We start from the raw sequence: 16,802 nt of genomic DNA, 5'->3' as shown, positions 1-16,802 counted from the left end.
CAGCTCGCTGTGGCCATGGAGGAGACCCAGGACAGAGAGGCCGGAGACGGAGTGGGAGGGGGAGTTGAAGTGCTGAGCCACCGGGAGGTCAGCTTGGTTATTGCGGACCGAGCGGAGGTGTTCGGCGAAACGATCGCCCAACCTCCGCTTGGTCTCACCGATATAGATCTGCTGACATCTAGAGCAGCGGACGCAATAGATGAGGTTGGAAGAGATGCAGGTAAACCTCTGTCGCACCTGGAACGATTGCTTGGGTCCTTGAACGGAGTCGAGGGGGGAGGTAAAGGGACAAGTGTTGCATCTCTTGCGGTTGCAAGGGAAAGTGCCCGGGGAGGGGGTGGTACGAGAGTGAAGGGAAGAATTGACAAGGGAGTTATGGAGGGAGCGGTCTTTGCGGAAGGCAGATATGGGGGGAGATGGGAAGATGTGGCGAGTGGTGGGATCACATTGGAGGTGGCGAAACTGACGGAGGATTACTTTTTGTATGTGACGGCTGGTGGGGTGAAAGGTGAGTACTAGGGGGACTCGGCCCTTGTTGCGAGTGGGGGGATGGGGAGAGAGAGCAGTGTTGCGGGGTATGGAAGAGACCCTGGTGCGAGCCTCATTTATGGTGGAGGAGGGGAACCCCCGTTCCCTGAATAGTGAGGACATTTCAGATGTCCTGGTGTGGAACGCCTCATACGTGGAGCAGATGCGGTGTAGACGGAGGAATTGGGAGTAGGGGATGGAGTCCTTACAGGAAGCAGGGTGGGAAGAAGTGTAGTCCAGATACACTTCTTTAGACACTGGGTTGGTAGGATAATGGTTGCTCTAAAATTGGCTTCATGTGGGTGGGTGATGGAATTTAGTCCCAATGTCAGGGACAATAAGTTATGGGAAAATAAATGGGAATGGATTACTCTTCAAGCTAGTAAAAACGAGATGGGCCAAATGACCTCCTTCTATGTTTAGTTTAGTTTCTTATCATGTGTACTGAGGTAGAGTGAAACGCTTTGTTGTTGCATGCCATACAGTGGGCAGAATGATTATACTTGATTACAACCAAACAGTTCACAGTGTACAGATTCAGGAGAAAGAGAATAACTGCATAAATAACTGCAAAAAACTGCAGTCATATAAAATTAAATTTAGGTTTTTTTAATACGGTCAATGCTATTGGGTCAACATTGTGCAGTTTTTGTCACTACAAAAGAATCGTACAAGGATTGAAAGAATTGAAAATGAAAACAAAGAATAAGCAGGCTATTAAAGAAGAACAATTTGGGAGGGCAAAGAAACTGAAGAGGTTGGGGACTGGCTTGGGGCAATGAGAGGGGGCATTGATGGGAAAGAGGTAGGGGATATGGAGAGGAAGGACTATGGGGAGGGGTAGAGTGGGGCCGTGATGAGGATTGATCAGATGCCTTTGGTAAGGGAGAGCCAGGTTAGGGTGGTGGTAGTGGTGGAGTGGTAGGTGAATGGGAGTTGGGGGTGGGGTGGGGTCAGTGAGAGGAAGTGAGAGGCAGACGCTAGAGAGGATGATGAGGTATGGGTGTGTTTGTGGGCAAAGAAAAAAAAGGTGATGGTGAGAGATGCGAGGGAGATGGACATGATGGGGTGAGGTGTGGGACTGGGCAGTGAGGGGGAGAGGTGGTTGACTGGTGAGGAGATACAGCTGGGTGGTGAGAGGAAGTGGCAGATAAAGTGGCAATAAAGAAGAGTGGCATGAAGGATAGTGAGGGGGTGCAGTAGTGAGGGAGAGAATGGGGCATTTGTGGGGGGGGGGGGGGATAAAGTAATGCCAGGGAAGGGGGTGGGATCAGGGGGTGTGTGGGGGGATAAGATTGTGCCAGGGGAGGGGGTGAGGCCGGGGGGTGGGGTGGGGATAAGGTAATACCAGGGGAGGGGGTGGGATCAGGGGGTGTGTGGGGATACGATTGTGCCAGGGGGTGGGGATAAGGTAATACCAGGGAGTTACCCGTTGGCGGGTCGGGGAGGGATGGGATGGGGGAGTTAGCCCCGGTCCCCGCCCAGCTCCGCCCCCTCCTGCCCACCTTGCTTGCCAGCGCCCAGGCGCAGCATCAGTACCGCGCTGAGCTGAGCTGAGCATCGGGTTGGAGCTGGAGCTGGAGCTGGAGCTGGCAGTGCAGTGCAGTCCGTGTGTTTGTCGCCTCTCTCTCTCTCTCGCTGCTGCTGCTGCTGCTGCTGCTGGCGGCCGTGGCTTGTGCTAAGCGGCCGGTCGGCCGGTCGCGGAGATGTCGGCCTCGCTGGGCCCCCGCGCCCCCGCCGCCTCTGCTGCCTCCGCCGCCTCTGCTGCCTCTGCCGCCACCGTGCCCGCCGTGCCCGACCTGAGCCATCTGACCGAGGAGGAGCGGAGCATCATCATGGCCGTGCTGGACCGGCAGCGTGAGGAGGAGCGCAAGGAGGAGGCGATGCTCAAGTAAGCGCCATGGTCCCTGTCCCTGCTCCCCGCCCCTGTCCCTGCCCCTGCTCCCTGTCTCCAGGTGATGCCCCTGTCCCCTGTCCCTGTCCCTGTCCCTGTCCCTCCCTGCCCCTCTCCCTGTCCCCTGTCCCTCTCCCTGTCCCCATGTGATGCCCGGGGCTCCGCTGCCGCCGCTAGTGCCGCCGCTTCCCGGCCCAATGTGCCGGCTGGGACCCAGCGGTCCAGGGTGTGTGGATGGATGGGTTGGTCATGACGGCCTTTACCTGGCGGGTGGGGATCGATAGCGCCGCCGCCGCCGCCGCCGCGTCCAAGCCCAGGTCAGGTCAGCGCCGTCCCCTCCCGTAACTCCCCTGGCGAGGCGGGCCGGGCCGGGCAGGGCCGGGACACATGTCATGTGGGTGGGGAGAGGCTGACCGTGCCCGGTATCCCGGCCCCGGGCCCCGGTGTCTGCGGCGGGGCTGCCCTACCCTGCCCTACCCTGAACCTGCCCCACTCCCCCCCGAGAAGCGCGCCGTGTTGTGCGGGAATACATGTTGTTTCACCCCCTTTAAACGTGGGTGGGTGAGATGAGATGAGATGCACTGGGAGGAGGTGGGTGTATTTGAATCCCGCAAGCCGAATGCACTGTTAGACCGCTCCCATTTTCTTTCAAAGAACCGTTTTAATTCACAGTTTCCGTCCAACCTTTTTAATCTTTTCATACTATGTTCATGTACCAACTGCTGCATTATAGCCTTGGACGTCTGCATTGGCATAAATGGGAATTCCGTTTTTCAGAATAATTTCGTATAGGCTGACCCGTAAATGATGTTACATTGTGGGTGAAATGCACTGTACTGTACCTGTCAAAGCGCTTGCGTATATTTAGCATTAAGTATTCAAGGCCCAAATCAAATACTGTCACAACTGTAATGTTCTTCATGTTATCTGTGGGTGGGGCTAGTATTCTGATACCCGATGATGTGCAAAATCATTGTGTTCTCTCCGTGCTGTTAGAGTTATGGAAGAATTAAAATATTAATTTAACGTGTCAAATTGTACCATAAAGTACTCATTTATGTTGAATTATACAGCTGTTTTACACCAGTGGATACTTCATTGATTTCAATTTCATTGTATCTAGCAAGACCAACACTTGTTCTTGCTTGATTTCTTTGAAATATCAGTATCTTTAACTCAATGTCATTTGTCAGGATATAGTTGTGACATGGCTTGGATAACCTGTCGGGAGATCTAATAGAACTCTAACAAAGTAACTTAAATCCTTGTGCAATTGCTTTCCATCCTGTATTTAATGCTAATTATAAGGTTGGTGAATTGGCAAGGAACAGTTCCATTGTTTTAAGAATATTTTGTACAACAACATAAATGGGAATGCAGAAGTGTTTATTTTGTCTTCTGATTTAATCTGTACTTTGTTAATATTAGTTATCAAATGAATGACATTATTTTGTGGATTGACTCAAAAGCCATCTACTATGCGATCCTTAGCTCTAGGAAATTGGCTACTGACTTTAACAGGAAACTAAAATTATATTTATTATTATTTTAAATTAAATCAGTTATCTATTTAAATTTAGCATTATACATGTGTGAATTTGGAACATATTACTACTTCTTGATTTTATTCGATGAACAGAAATATCCTCCGGCCAGACATTAGGAACACTAAACCATTTTAACCCTTTGTTAAAACCCTTGGTTAAATCCCTCCCTACCTATGTTCAAGACACCTCAGCCACTCTCCGCCGTCTCCGGGCATTCCACTCTCTAGGCCCCCATCCCCTCATCTTCACCATGGACGTCCAGTCACTCTATACCTCCATCTCCCACCAGGGTGGTCTCAAAGCTCTCCAGTTCTTCCTCGACCGGAGAAGCAACCTATACCCGTCCACTGACACCCTCCTTCACCTAGCGGAGCTGGTCCTTACCCTCAATAACTTCTCGTTTGACTCCTCCCATTTCCTACAAATACAAGGCGTAGCTATGGGCACGCGTATGGGCCCCAGTTATGCCTGCCTCTTTGTCGGGTACGTCGAGCAATCAATGTTCGAGTCGTACCAGGGCCCCATCCCCGACCTCTACCTCCAAAACATCGACGATTGCTTTGGTGCCACCTCCTGCACCAACACACAACTGACTGACTTCATCCGCTTCACCACTAACTTCCACCCGGCACTCAAATACACCTGGACTATTTCCACCACTTCCCTACCATTCCTTGGCCTCACTATCTCCATCGCAGGTGATAGACTTCTGACCGATGTCCACTATAAACCTACTGACTCCCGTGGCTATCTAGATTACTCTTCTTCCCTCCCTGCTTCCTGTAAGGACTCCATCCCCTACTCCCATTCCTCCGTCTACACCGCATTTGCTCCCAGGATGATGTGTTCCACACCAGGGCATCGGAAATGTCCTCATTCTTCAGGGAACAGGGGTTCCCCTCTCCTACTATAGATGAGGCTCGCACCAGGGTCACTTCCATGCCCCGTAACACTGCTCTCTCTCCCCATCCCACCACTCGTAACAAAGGCAGAGTCCCCCTAGTCCTCACCTTTCACCCCACTAGCCGTCACATACAACAAATAGTCCTCCGTCATTTCCGCCACCTCCAACGTGACCCCACCACTCTCCACATCTTCCCACCTCCCCCCGTATCTGCCTTCCGCAAAGACCGCTCCCTCCGATCTACATCGGTGAGACCAGGAGTAGGCTTGGTGATTGTTTCGCTGAACACCTCCGCTCGGTCTGCATTAACCCACCTGACCTCCCGGTGGCTCAACACTTCAACTCCCCTTCCCATTCCAAATCCGACCTCTCTGTCCTGGGTCTCCTACATGGCCAGATTACGAAACACGGAAATTGGAGGAGCAGCACTCGTATTCCGCCTGGGGAGCCTGCACCATAGCGGCATAAACATTGAATTCTCCCATTTCTGATGGCCCTTGTTGTCTCCTCCCCTTCTCAGTTCTCCCTCAGCCCTCGGGCTCCTCCTCTTCCTTTTTCCTTTCTTCTCCCTGCCCCCCCCCCCCACCCTCCGTCAGTCTGAAGAAGGGTTTTGGCCTGAAACGTTGCCTATTTCCTTCGCTCAATAGATGCTGCTGCACCCGCTGATTTTCTCCAGCACTTTTGTCTACCTAGGAACACTAAACCAATTGTCTTCATTTTTTCTTGAAGCCTCCAAATCCATGCCTCTCCTTGAAATTGTTTGCATCCTTGATGTCATCCTTGAACTCTTAAAATGATCTTTGGACCACACCATGCCTTGACAAAGACTACCTATTACACCTCCATGGCATACCAGGCTCTGCCATGCTTCATCTATTATATTACTGATTTCCATGTTGTTGTTTGTATTGAACTCTTTCAGCAATTCAAGGGATATGGGAAGAAAGCAGGAACAGGGTACTGATTTTTGATGATCAGCCATGAACATAGAGGTTGGCTGGCTCGAAGGGCCGAATGGTCTACTCCTGCACATATTTTCTGTTTCTATGCCCTCGCTTGTTCTTCCTTCCATGAGTTAAGTTCCTCACTAAATATCCTTCACTACCAACCCTTATTTTTCAATCACTTGGCCTCGCAAACCCTCTCCCTATCCCTCTCAGTATTATCACGTCCATTCTTCAAAACCTCCAGGAACTATTGGATCTCAAATTTTGCCACAGTATTATCACCCACAAATCTAATGCGTCTATTACTTTGTTGTCATGTTTCGACTATCTCCTTTCTGCGACTTTTCTTTTTGAAGTGTCACTTCTATTGTGTGATAATGCTCCTGTGCATCAACAAGGGACATTTTGCAGCATTTACAGAAGCATAACTTCTTTCTGTTGATTGTCATGATTTTTTTTTTGTGTTTAAGCTTCGACTCCACAGCAGTTTTTAATATTGGCCGTAAAGTGGGAAACAGTGAATTAACAACTTCCAGTCCAAGCATCTTTGATATTTTGCATTGTTGATTTATTTGGGATCTGTAAGATATTTATTTGCAGGAGTAAGCAGCAGGATCACAACATGAAATGACATACATGTAATGTTGAAGCAGTTAAGAATCACTGTTCTGAAATGTCTAGATCTTGTTAATTTTAGATTTAGAAATCATAATCTTAATATACCAAAGTTTAAGGTGGAAAAGGATTGTTGAGTTTGGACATTTTGGCTTTGTGTTTGATATCTGATCTGAAGAACTGTGTCATTTAGCCATGTAGTATGCTTCATCTGTGGAATCTGATTGGTGACTTAACTTCCCTCTGGTTTTACTTGCTGATCTTGTCCATGTGACTACACATGTTTGTCTCTGTTGATGAGCTGGTAAGAAATAACCAGATCAGCACCAACTGGGCCAAAAATGTACACACTCTGGCTGTTTACAATTTGAAGCTGTTTGCAGTGTTGGGCAGGTGGAAAGGGTGATAATAATGAGTTTTTTTTGTCTAGAAGGCAAATTACATGTTTGGGTTTCTGCACACCATTCAGGTGCTATTCATTTGTTGTCTGATGATTTGTTGCAGATGCTAATAATGCTCCATAATTGTGTTGCATGAGAGCGAGGGTTAGCTGGAAAAGCCCGATGTTTTTTAATTTCATGCAGTGACTCCCATAATTCACTCACTAATACTGCCCACACAAAATTCTGCCTTGACCAGAAAATTCACAGGAACAAGAGAATGCCATTTGGTCCACTTGAGACGAGTGTGGCAGTAAATTAGATCTTGTTTGGTCAGTATATTGTCATGTTATCATATCTCTTAATATCCTTCTTGTGCAAAATTCTTTCCAGCTTAGTTTTTAAAATGTAACTCAAATCAACACATGGTTTGCTTTGGTCAGGAGACCAGGAGGAATCTGGACTAAGAGTAAGATGGGCTGGTGAACATCAGGGAAATCGGCCAATGTTCCTGTCTTAACCGTTTTGCTCAATAACCTCCTTTAGAAACCATTAATGTTTACTTCTGCTTTGTATGAGGCAAATATTGTTTATGTAATTTAAGGCATCCTATACTCAGAACCGTATCCCTACAAACGCATTCAAGAAGGGTTGGGACTTTAAATTTTAAAATTTTATCTCTTAAAATTTACTATCTCATGAATCACTGATGAATCTTTCCTGTGCTCCATCTACTGCAAATCTGTTCTTCCCTAATTAGGAAGACCTAGCCTGTTAGTTTTCCAGAAACAGTCATACCAGCTCATATATAATTGAGATGGTTGACAGCTTCAAGTTTCTCCATATTTGTATCATAAATAACCTAACCTGGACCCTTCATACTGACGTGGTGATCAGGAAAAAAGTGTATTTATTTTCTTGTGTGTCTGAGAAAATTTGGCTTGCCTACAAGTATTCTCTTGAGCTTCCACCGATGCACTATAGAAAATATTCTGATGAGATGCAGACTGGTATGGCAACTTTTTTTCTTTGGAGTGTAGGAGCCTGAGGCATGGCCTTACTGAGATGTACAAAATCAGGAGATTTTTTTCTCCCAGAGTAAAGGATTCTAAAACTAGATGGCATAGGGTTAAGTTATAAAGAGGGAGATTTAAGAGCGATATCAGGGACAACTTTTACATTTGGAGTCTGTAGTCTGGATCTGGAATGAGCTGCTAGTGGAAGCCATTGAAGCAGATATAATGACTACTTTCAAAAGACATTTGACGGACAGATGGCTAGGAAGGTTGAGAGCGATATGGGTCAAATGCAGGCAAGTGAAACTAGCACAGAATGTTAATGGTCAGCATGGACAAAGTGGGCTGAAGGGCTTGTTTCCCTACAGTATAGCACCGTGACTCAATGAACTATGCACTGCTACCAATCCCCTTGAAACATATTACCTCGTGGCCATGTTCATAATAGCCAGGGATTTCAAACTCCAAATTCTGATACTAAAATACAATGGGCACATGTCTTGTCCTACCAGAGGCCCAAACACCCTCAATAATAATAATAATAATAATAATAATAATAATATTTATTTATATAGCACTTTTAAACAAAATCACTTTGAACCAAAGTGCTTTACAGAGATTGATTAAACTAATTGAATAGATTAAATGTCAATAAATCCATACAAAATAAAAAAAAGAAAAAGAAAAAAAGACACAGAACAGTACACTATAGTACTCAATCACTGCACAACCATACAAAATGCCTGCCACTTCATCTTCTGACCGCGTTTTATAAAATCTGACCACCTGCCTGTGCTTCTACTCCCTGCTCACGATCAAAAACGGCTGTAGAAGAATCCAGTACAGAAAGTCGTATGATGCTGTGCGAGGAAGAGATGCTTCACGACTGCTTTGAGCTGGTGGACTAGTCCATATTCGAGGATTATGCGGGCAACCTAAATGAGTACGCCAATGCAGTTACAGACTTATCGGTAAGTATGTAGAGGAATGTGAGCTGAAGAAGACGACATGAGTTTTCCTCAACCGAAAACCATGGATGAACCAATGTTCTTAACTCTACCTTACACCATTATTGTACTTTAATAATTATTTAGCATTATTTCAGATTGCCCTACAATCTTGCACCATGCTGCCGTTTTGCACTCATTTTTGTATTTAATGTGGTATTGATCATTACTGTATGTGTACTGTTCAATGTGAGCTTCGTGTGAACAAAGAATGTCATTGCATTCCAGTGTATATTACAATATACTCATCTGAATCATTACTCTGGCACTCAAATGCTATTGTATTAAAGAGCAAAATATTATTTACCTTCCTAAATGCTGTCGCGTGTTCATGTTTCAATTGTTCATAATTTTTCTCTCTTTTTTAACTTCCAAGCAGTATTCTCTTCAGTTTTTCCACATAAGCCATGTTCTTACCTATTTATCTAGCCTATCTGTGGTCCCCTAAAGCCACTCTCTATCGTACTTGAAAACCATACTGCCACCCAGCTTTATATCATCTTCATATTACCTCAATGGTGCTGAAAATGATAGGCAGAACATGGTAACGCTACTGACTTCAAGGATGCATCTATGGGACAAACTGATATTTTACTCCAATCCAGGTCCAACCTGAAATTTCCTGTGAGCTGTCTGCATGTGCAGCTTTGCATTATTTTCCATGCCTTAATGAAGGAGGGCAATGTAATTAACTACCACCTTGCTTTATGATGACCAACAACAGAGTGGTGGTGCTGCTGCTTCGCACCACAAGTGTCCTTCCTGACACCCAGTGATGTCTATGTGGGCTTTGCACATTCTCCCTGTGACTCCCTTTGGGTGCTTCAATTTTCTCCCATGTTTCAAAGACATGCTGATTGGAGGGTTGATATGCTACTGTGTAATTCATAGATACAAGATTGAATTTGCAGGCAGTTGGTGGGAAAGTGAGGAGAATAAGTGGGTTTAGTATAAATGGGTGTTTGATGGTTGGTGTGGACTCATTGGCTTGAACTGGTTTCTGTGCTGTGTGCTTCTGTAACTCCAAAATGGTATGGTCCCTCAGATCTGCATGGCTAATCGATGACTGATTATGTGCCTCGCCTGCTTTTTTGCATTCTTTTCCACAATTGGTTCCAGGCTGTAATTATGCCTCAAGACTCTAAATGTTTGAAGGGTGCTGACCAAACAAGTCACTTATTCATGTTCTCCAGGGATCTTGCCTGACACGCTGAGTCACTCCAGTACTTTGTGTCTTTCTTTGTAAACCATCATCTGCAGTTCCTTGTTTCTACATTTCATCATGTTATTACTATCTGGTTATCACAATCATAATGAGTTGGAATTGCGATTGTTACGAGGCCTGCACTGGGTTAAATGGATGTGGATTAATTGGGTTTAACAATCCAAGCACACCATTCCTAGCATTATCCCATTTTGAATTTGCCTTTATAATTTCATTGAAGTTTTGGCTGATTAAGAAGCTGTACCTTTAGTGGAAATCTTTCAGTTTGGTATCTGAGCTGCTTTACAAGAAATCACCGGTTACTGCATTTTAGATCCTATTAGAAACTTAATTGACATCTTGATGATAATGAGACATCATTGACAATAGATGCTAATGAGACATCATTTATGCACATTTCACCCAATTTAGTGTTTTTGGTCTGTACTCAATACAGACAAATGTTTGGAATACAAACAGCCAAATGAATTTTCTATTTTGTGTTGCACATGCTCTTATGGCTAAGAACAATTTAATCCTAATTTCTGCAATAATGGATTTGAATGGCCTCCTACTTTGATGTAGGGCACCTTTACTAACCTTTTTAGAATACTGTAAGTAAAAAATGTCAAATACATTCTGTTTGTTTTCTAAACTCTTCAGAATACTATGTGTTCAGAAGTGACAAAAGCCTGACCGGAACGGATTCAAGAGATCATTTGGTGTCAAACTGTCTACGGAATCTCATGGTGTATGAATTGGGTGCCAAGTTTCCCATGTTTACTTAATTGGCTATAAAGCGCTTTGGGATATTGTGAGATGGTGATAGTTAAATTGTGTGTCTTTTTTTCTTGTTCTATAGTAAGCATGTTTTCTATTACATTTGTCCAAAAGACAATGTTATTTTCGGGACTGCAGCACTGCACAGCAGTTGTGACAACAACAAAATACCTTATTCTCAGTATCATTGGAGAAACCAGACCTGGACCAGGTGATGACTTTGCGGAGCATCTCCATTCAGCACAGAGGAGTAACCCTGGGCTTACACTGCCTACACTGTCATTCAACATTATTCCCACTCTGATCTTTCTGTAAGTTGTCTTGTATGTTGTTATAACAAAACTCAACATATATCTGAGGGACAATACTGTTCCATCAGGGCACATTTCAGATTCTAATATCGAATTCTTCAAATTTGGGCCGTTCACTATGTCTTCACATTTATTTCAGAACTGACAACAATTTCTATCAGTCATTATGTTGACTCAATCTTTAAAATTTTGTTTGGCAGATCTCAGTCTTACCTCTCGCAACATATTACGCGGACAAAAAAGGCTTAATATTGCTTGCAACTGCCCCAATTAACCTATCAGAGTTTTGGTAAAGGTTGCTTAATTGGAACTGTAAATTGTTTGTCCTTCCAGGATTGCTGCCTGGCCAGCTGGGTATTTCTGCCGTTCTTTTTGCTGTTTCAGGTATTCAGCATTGCCGGGGGGTTTTAACTTTCTTTTATTACATTTCGCTTCCTCCCAGGAGCATCTCAGTAGTGATGTACAGTGGGCAGCAGAAGAACATTAAGTTAAAAGGTCCCATGGAACCCAGACCACTCCAAACCATGGGTGAGCTTACTGCATGGATTCTTCTGAGGTGAATCCATGTGATGCAGAAAATTTAAGAATATCCCCAAATGCTGGAAATCTGGTCAAACAAAATACTGGAGATACTCAGCGAGTTACTGTGTACAGCAGCTATGGTGAGAGCAATGGAGCAAAGGCTTGGTCAGAACTGGACTGGAACATGCCCAGTAAGTCAGGCTGCATTAATAGGGAGATGAAAACAACCAAAATAACAGGAATAGATGATAACATAAATGACTAGTTCTATACAGGCAGACAAAATGTGCCCCATAAAGTTGGAGAATTCGAAATGGAGTCCAAAAGGCTGCAACCTACCTAGTCAAAAGTTGTAATGTTTCAGAATTGCTTTCGGCTTTGTGGCAACAGTTTACGAAGTCAGTGAAAGATGAATTGGAGTGGGAGCAACATGGAGTATTAAAGTGGCAGGTAACTAGAAGCTCGTCGGAATTAAGAGCAAGTCCTCTGCAAAATAATCCCCTAAACTGATTATTTTTCCAATATGGAGGGGACCACATTGAAGCATGAATACAGTACATTGGATTGGCAGAGGTGCACATGAAGCAGCAACAACAGGTGAAGTGAAGATCTGTTCTGGATCTATTTCACATTCTGCTAGATTAGGCAAAGGAGCGCGTAAACACTCAATAGCTGAGCGGATAGTTTCTTTCTTGGTACCAGAGATTTCATTAAATCCAGATGAGCACAGGGCAGATGGCAATGGGAGTAGGTTTTTTTGTCACATTGTAAATTTCAAACTGGCAGGATTGTTCAGAGAGTTTCACTTCATTCCTCATTTGACTGTTGTGATAGTTTAGAGGTGCTTGAGCAGAGTGATATTTTTCAAATGGGTCACTTGGACAAAAGTAAGAAACTTAACTGTGAAAGTTGCAGTAACTAATAAATCAACGTTGTGCAATGATACAGAGTGAAAAGCATTGTACCACTCGTATGCACACACTTGTCCTTTCATAGGGGCACAGACTCGTACGCACTTGCACGCATACCTACGAGACCACATGCCTTTTGCCGTGTGCCTCATTTCTTGCTTCCCACTCCCTTCACCTGCCCTCACTCCACACTTTACACCCATAACCCTCCCTGTTTGGATCCCAATAATGTTTCCTCTCCTCTCACCTCCCCAACCTCTGTCCCTCCCCAATAGAATCATTCCCTTCAGTCCTTACAGCTTCTCTACTGGGTCTGCGTTCGTTAATGTCTTGAGCTTCAAACGGCCAATTTCCTGCTCCTTGCTGCACACCTACCACATTTCCAGCCACACACTTGCTTCCATAACTTTTCTCAACTCTGCCTTGCTACGCATGAGCATTGGAAGCATCATCTTTATAGTTACCTCACGGAGAGGAGTGTGGCAGCATTGGTATAAAATTGGCATCTTAACAGGTTGCAAATTTTGGTGAGTGGTTGCTTCTCAAGCTTAGGGGAGGTAGAGGCTTTTACTGATGATCAGATAAGATTAACTGATTTTTGTTTTGATTAAAATGTCAGTATCAGGTCATCGGTGTTCATTCATAACGAAATACTGGGTAGAGGCGCAAGGAATGGCAGATGCTGGAATCTTGAATAAAGCACAAAGTGCTTGAGTAACTAAACAGGTCAGGCAGCATATCATGACATTTTGGTTGGGGCCCTTCTAGCCAATGTCCACCCATCCGTCGATTCCCCCCCCCCGCCCTCTCACCTGTATCCTCTATGTCTTGCCGGGCTTTGTCCTGCCCCCCACCTCCCACTTTGTTCTCCCCTCCCCACTGTAATCAGTTTTCTACCTTGAAACATGCCTAACAATATCCTCAAAAGCCTGGATAGACTGGATATGTTTTCTGAGAAGGCTGAAGAGACACCTAAGAGGTATATAAAATTGAAAGACAAGCTAGATTCATAGGGAACATTTCCCTTGACATAGGTGTCTATAGAGAGCATAGGTTTGGGATAAGCAGGTAGGAGGTTTAGTGGGTATCCGTGGAGAAATGTTTTTCGCCTTAAGGTTGGAATACACTGCCTGAGTGGGTGGAGGAGTCGAGTACTCTCAACATCTAAGAAGTATCTGAACAAGCTCCTGATTGCCAAGGCTTAGAAGCCTAAGGACAAACTAATGACAAATGTAAATAGCATTGACAGGTACTTGATGGACTAGATGGGTAGACAGGCCTGTTCTGCCCTACACAATAATATGATGCCATGACTCTGAAATTGGCAGAAGACATACACACAAAGGGGGGTGCTTTATCTTAGAACACTAAAGTCCAGGATGAGACGGAATCTCTTCAGACTAGAATTGTTTACATTTTTGTACTGAATATTGTGGATGTTGATTCACTAAATATATTCGTGGCTGAGGTAAGTGTTTTTTGGATTACAATGGAATCGAGTTAATGGGAACTGGGCAAGGAAATTAAGCTGCTTCCAGATCGTTTGGTCACGATGTTGAAAGGGAAATAGACACAAATGCTGGAGAAACTCAGCAGAACAGGCAGTATCTCTGGATAGAAAGAATGGGTGACGTTTCAGGTCGAGGCCTTCCTTCAGACTTCAGAATGGGAGAGCAGGTTCAAGGGGCGAAATGGCCTGGTGCTCCTGTTCCTTTTGAACTTTTCTTTAAAAATTGGATGGTGAGCAGTCAAGATCCAGTAATCAATCTAAAGTGGATATCGGCAAGCTGATGGAATGGGCAGTTATATGGCAGATGGAATTTAATCCAGAAGAGTTTATATTTTGGTAGGAAGAATAAAAGGCAGAGTAATGCAGATAAATGCATCTAAGAGGGCTGCAGGGAAAAATAATCTGGATGTTTGTGTGCAGCTTTTTAACGGTGGCCAGATAGGATGTGATTTAATGAGATGAAGAGTACAGAAGGAAGGAGGTTATATTGAATCTGTACAAAATACAGTTGATGGCAACTGGGGCACTGTATACTTTGTGCCAACAGCACAATAGGAAGGATATAGATGACTTTGTGGGTGTCAGAAAAAAATTATAGAATGGTCACAAAGATGGGGGAGTTCAGTCGCATGAATAAATTAGATGAATTAGGATTATTTTACTTAGATCAGAGAAAGTTGAAAGGCAGTTTGATAGAACTTTAAAGAAGTATTTGGGGAATAGATAGAATGAATAAAGAGAGATTACATTTTTTGTTGAATTGCAGAGAGCAAAAATAGCAAGAGTGACTGGAGGGGAAAAGAAATTACTACATTGAGTAATTGTGATTTGGAATGCACAGTGGATGAATGGTGGAAGCAAACTGTTGGAAGCAGATTCATTTGTCACTTTAAATGGAAATTGGAGTGTTGTTTAAAATTAAAAAAAAGTAGATCTTCAAGAAAAGACCTGGGAAGTAGATGGGCCAGGATATGTTTGGCTGAGAGCTGGTACAGGGAATCTGCAGGATGCTCTGAATGGGGTTCTTCTTGGTGGTAGTGACTTCATGGTTTCATTGGATGTTCTGTCTCTTTGTCCAATATGAATTTAAGAGACATTGTTAAATATTGTAGAATGTGGAAATGTGAAATTAGAAAAGGGAGTGCACTGAACCAGTAGATGAGGCTGTATTTGTGGAGAACAAGACAATTGACTACTGGGTCGGTGTCCTTTCATCAGACCCAGAGTTTAAGGAAACCTTCTACTTTTTCTTTAAGTAGGAACTGCAGATGCTGGAGAATCGAAGGTACACAAAAAAGCTGGAGAAACTCAGCGGGTGCAGCAGCATCTATGGAGCGAAGGAAATAGGCAACGTTTCGGGCTGAAACCCTTCTTCAGACGGAGAAGGGTTTTGGCCCGAAACGTTGCCTATTTCCTTCGCTCCATAGATGCTGCTGCACCCGCTGAGTTTCTCCAGCTTTTTTGTGTACCTTCTACTTTTTCTTCTTGGGTATGGCGTGCACAGCCTAAAGTTGTGGGACAACTCATTCTGTTTGATCTTATTTGTTTGTGCACACCAGGTTGATTGCATTCGTCGAAACAGGGCGGACCACGTGAAGGTTGCAATCTCCCACCCCAGGAGATCTTCAATAACAGTGGTTCCTTCTGTCCAGTGTGGTTTTGGTTTGTAATTTAAGCGAGTGGTATTTGCATCGTCGATTGGGATTCTGTTTACCTTTAGAGAACCTGGAAGTTGGATGAAAAACGTTTTTTACTATAGGATTGATTTAGAAGCTTTGTGCGATTTTTCCCATATCTTGGTTGGAATGATAATATATTAATATAAAAAATAAAACAAAGTAGCATAGCAGTCTGGCATATGCGCAGGTACACAAGATAAAATCATAGCAGTTGGGACATTATGGGTATAGTTGACATCATTGCCTGCTCAGTTCCTGTTACTTTGATGATGCCAGGTAGTGTGACTGTATTTATAGAGTGAAGTAGATTGTGGAAAGTAACTGAAGCATAGCGAGTAAGTTAATAATTAACTTCCTGGTTAAAGCTGCAGCTGCTGTATCAATAATGTGATTGTAGCAAAGTTGGCTCTTTTATATTTTTTTGTACGCGTGAGAAATTTGTGTGATGGATTTTCGACTAACGTTGAGCTGTTCAGATGGGGTTTTGGTGAAGGCGGAGTCTGTTCCAACGGAACAAATCTTGTAATATTTCACATGGGTGTACTAACCTTGTGCTATGTGCTGCAGGAATGAGTGTCATTACTAATGTTACACAAATCCCATTTTATTCTCCCTTCAACTTTCAACTCTCCCACTGTGGGCAGAAACAGAAGCATTCGGAGAAAAATCCCGTCACACGCAAACTCCTCAACCGCTAAAGTAGTTGGGATTGAACCCAAGTCATTAAGGCAACAACTCTACCAGCTGTGCTATTATGCCTCAGATTAGCAAGATTCAGACTGGAATTATGATGACACTGTGTTATGAGGATTGGTACATTTGGTGCTGGGGAGACTGGTTGAAGTGGATATGGATTTTTCTTGGAACAAATAGCCTTTTACAGTCTTAAACTGGAACGTGTTTCTCTCACGCCCAAGAATAAAATGTATTTGCAAATGTTGCAACGTCATACATCTTCTTGTATCTAGCAGTGAGCTCCACTTCGATAATTACAACTATGAACTATTTCTTGCTTGTTACCGATTTTGGAGGAGAATTTGATTTCAC

The 16,802-nt window shown here is 44.1% G+C and overlaps 1 protein-coding gene across 8 annotated transcripts in view; it reads left to right on the top strand.

Annotated features, from left to right (window-relative positions):
• The first annotated feature begins 2,177 nt into the window (after nucleotides 1-2,177).
• LOC129697485 (regulating synaptic membrane exocytosis protein 1-like) overlaps nucleotides 2,178-16,802 on the top strand; it is a 384,892-nt gene continuing 370,267 nt past the window's right edge. For all 8 annotated transcript variants that reach the window (XM_055636107.1, XM_055636105.1, XM_055636102.1 and 5 more), the window contains exon 1: nucleotides 2,178-2,419. In XM_055636107.1, coding sequence (XP_055492082.1) covers nucleotides 2,235-2,419 — 185 coding nt within the window. In that variant the 5' untranslated portion in view covers nucleotides 2,178-2,234. The remainder of the gene's footprint in view (nucleotides 2,420-16,802) is intronic.

The sequence above is a fragment of the Leucoraja erinacea genome, chromosome 5 (genome assembly GCF_028641065.1).
Source record: "Leucoraja erinacea ecotype New England chromosome 5, Leri_hhj_1, whole genome shotgun sequence".
NCBI classification, from domain to species: Eukaryota; Metazoa; Chordata; class Chondrichthyes; order Rajiformes; family Rajidae; genus Leucoraja; species Leucoraja erinaceus.
This window is presented reverse-complemented; position numbering and strand designations above follow the sequence as displayed.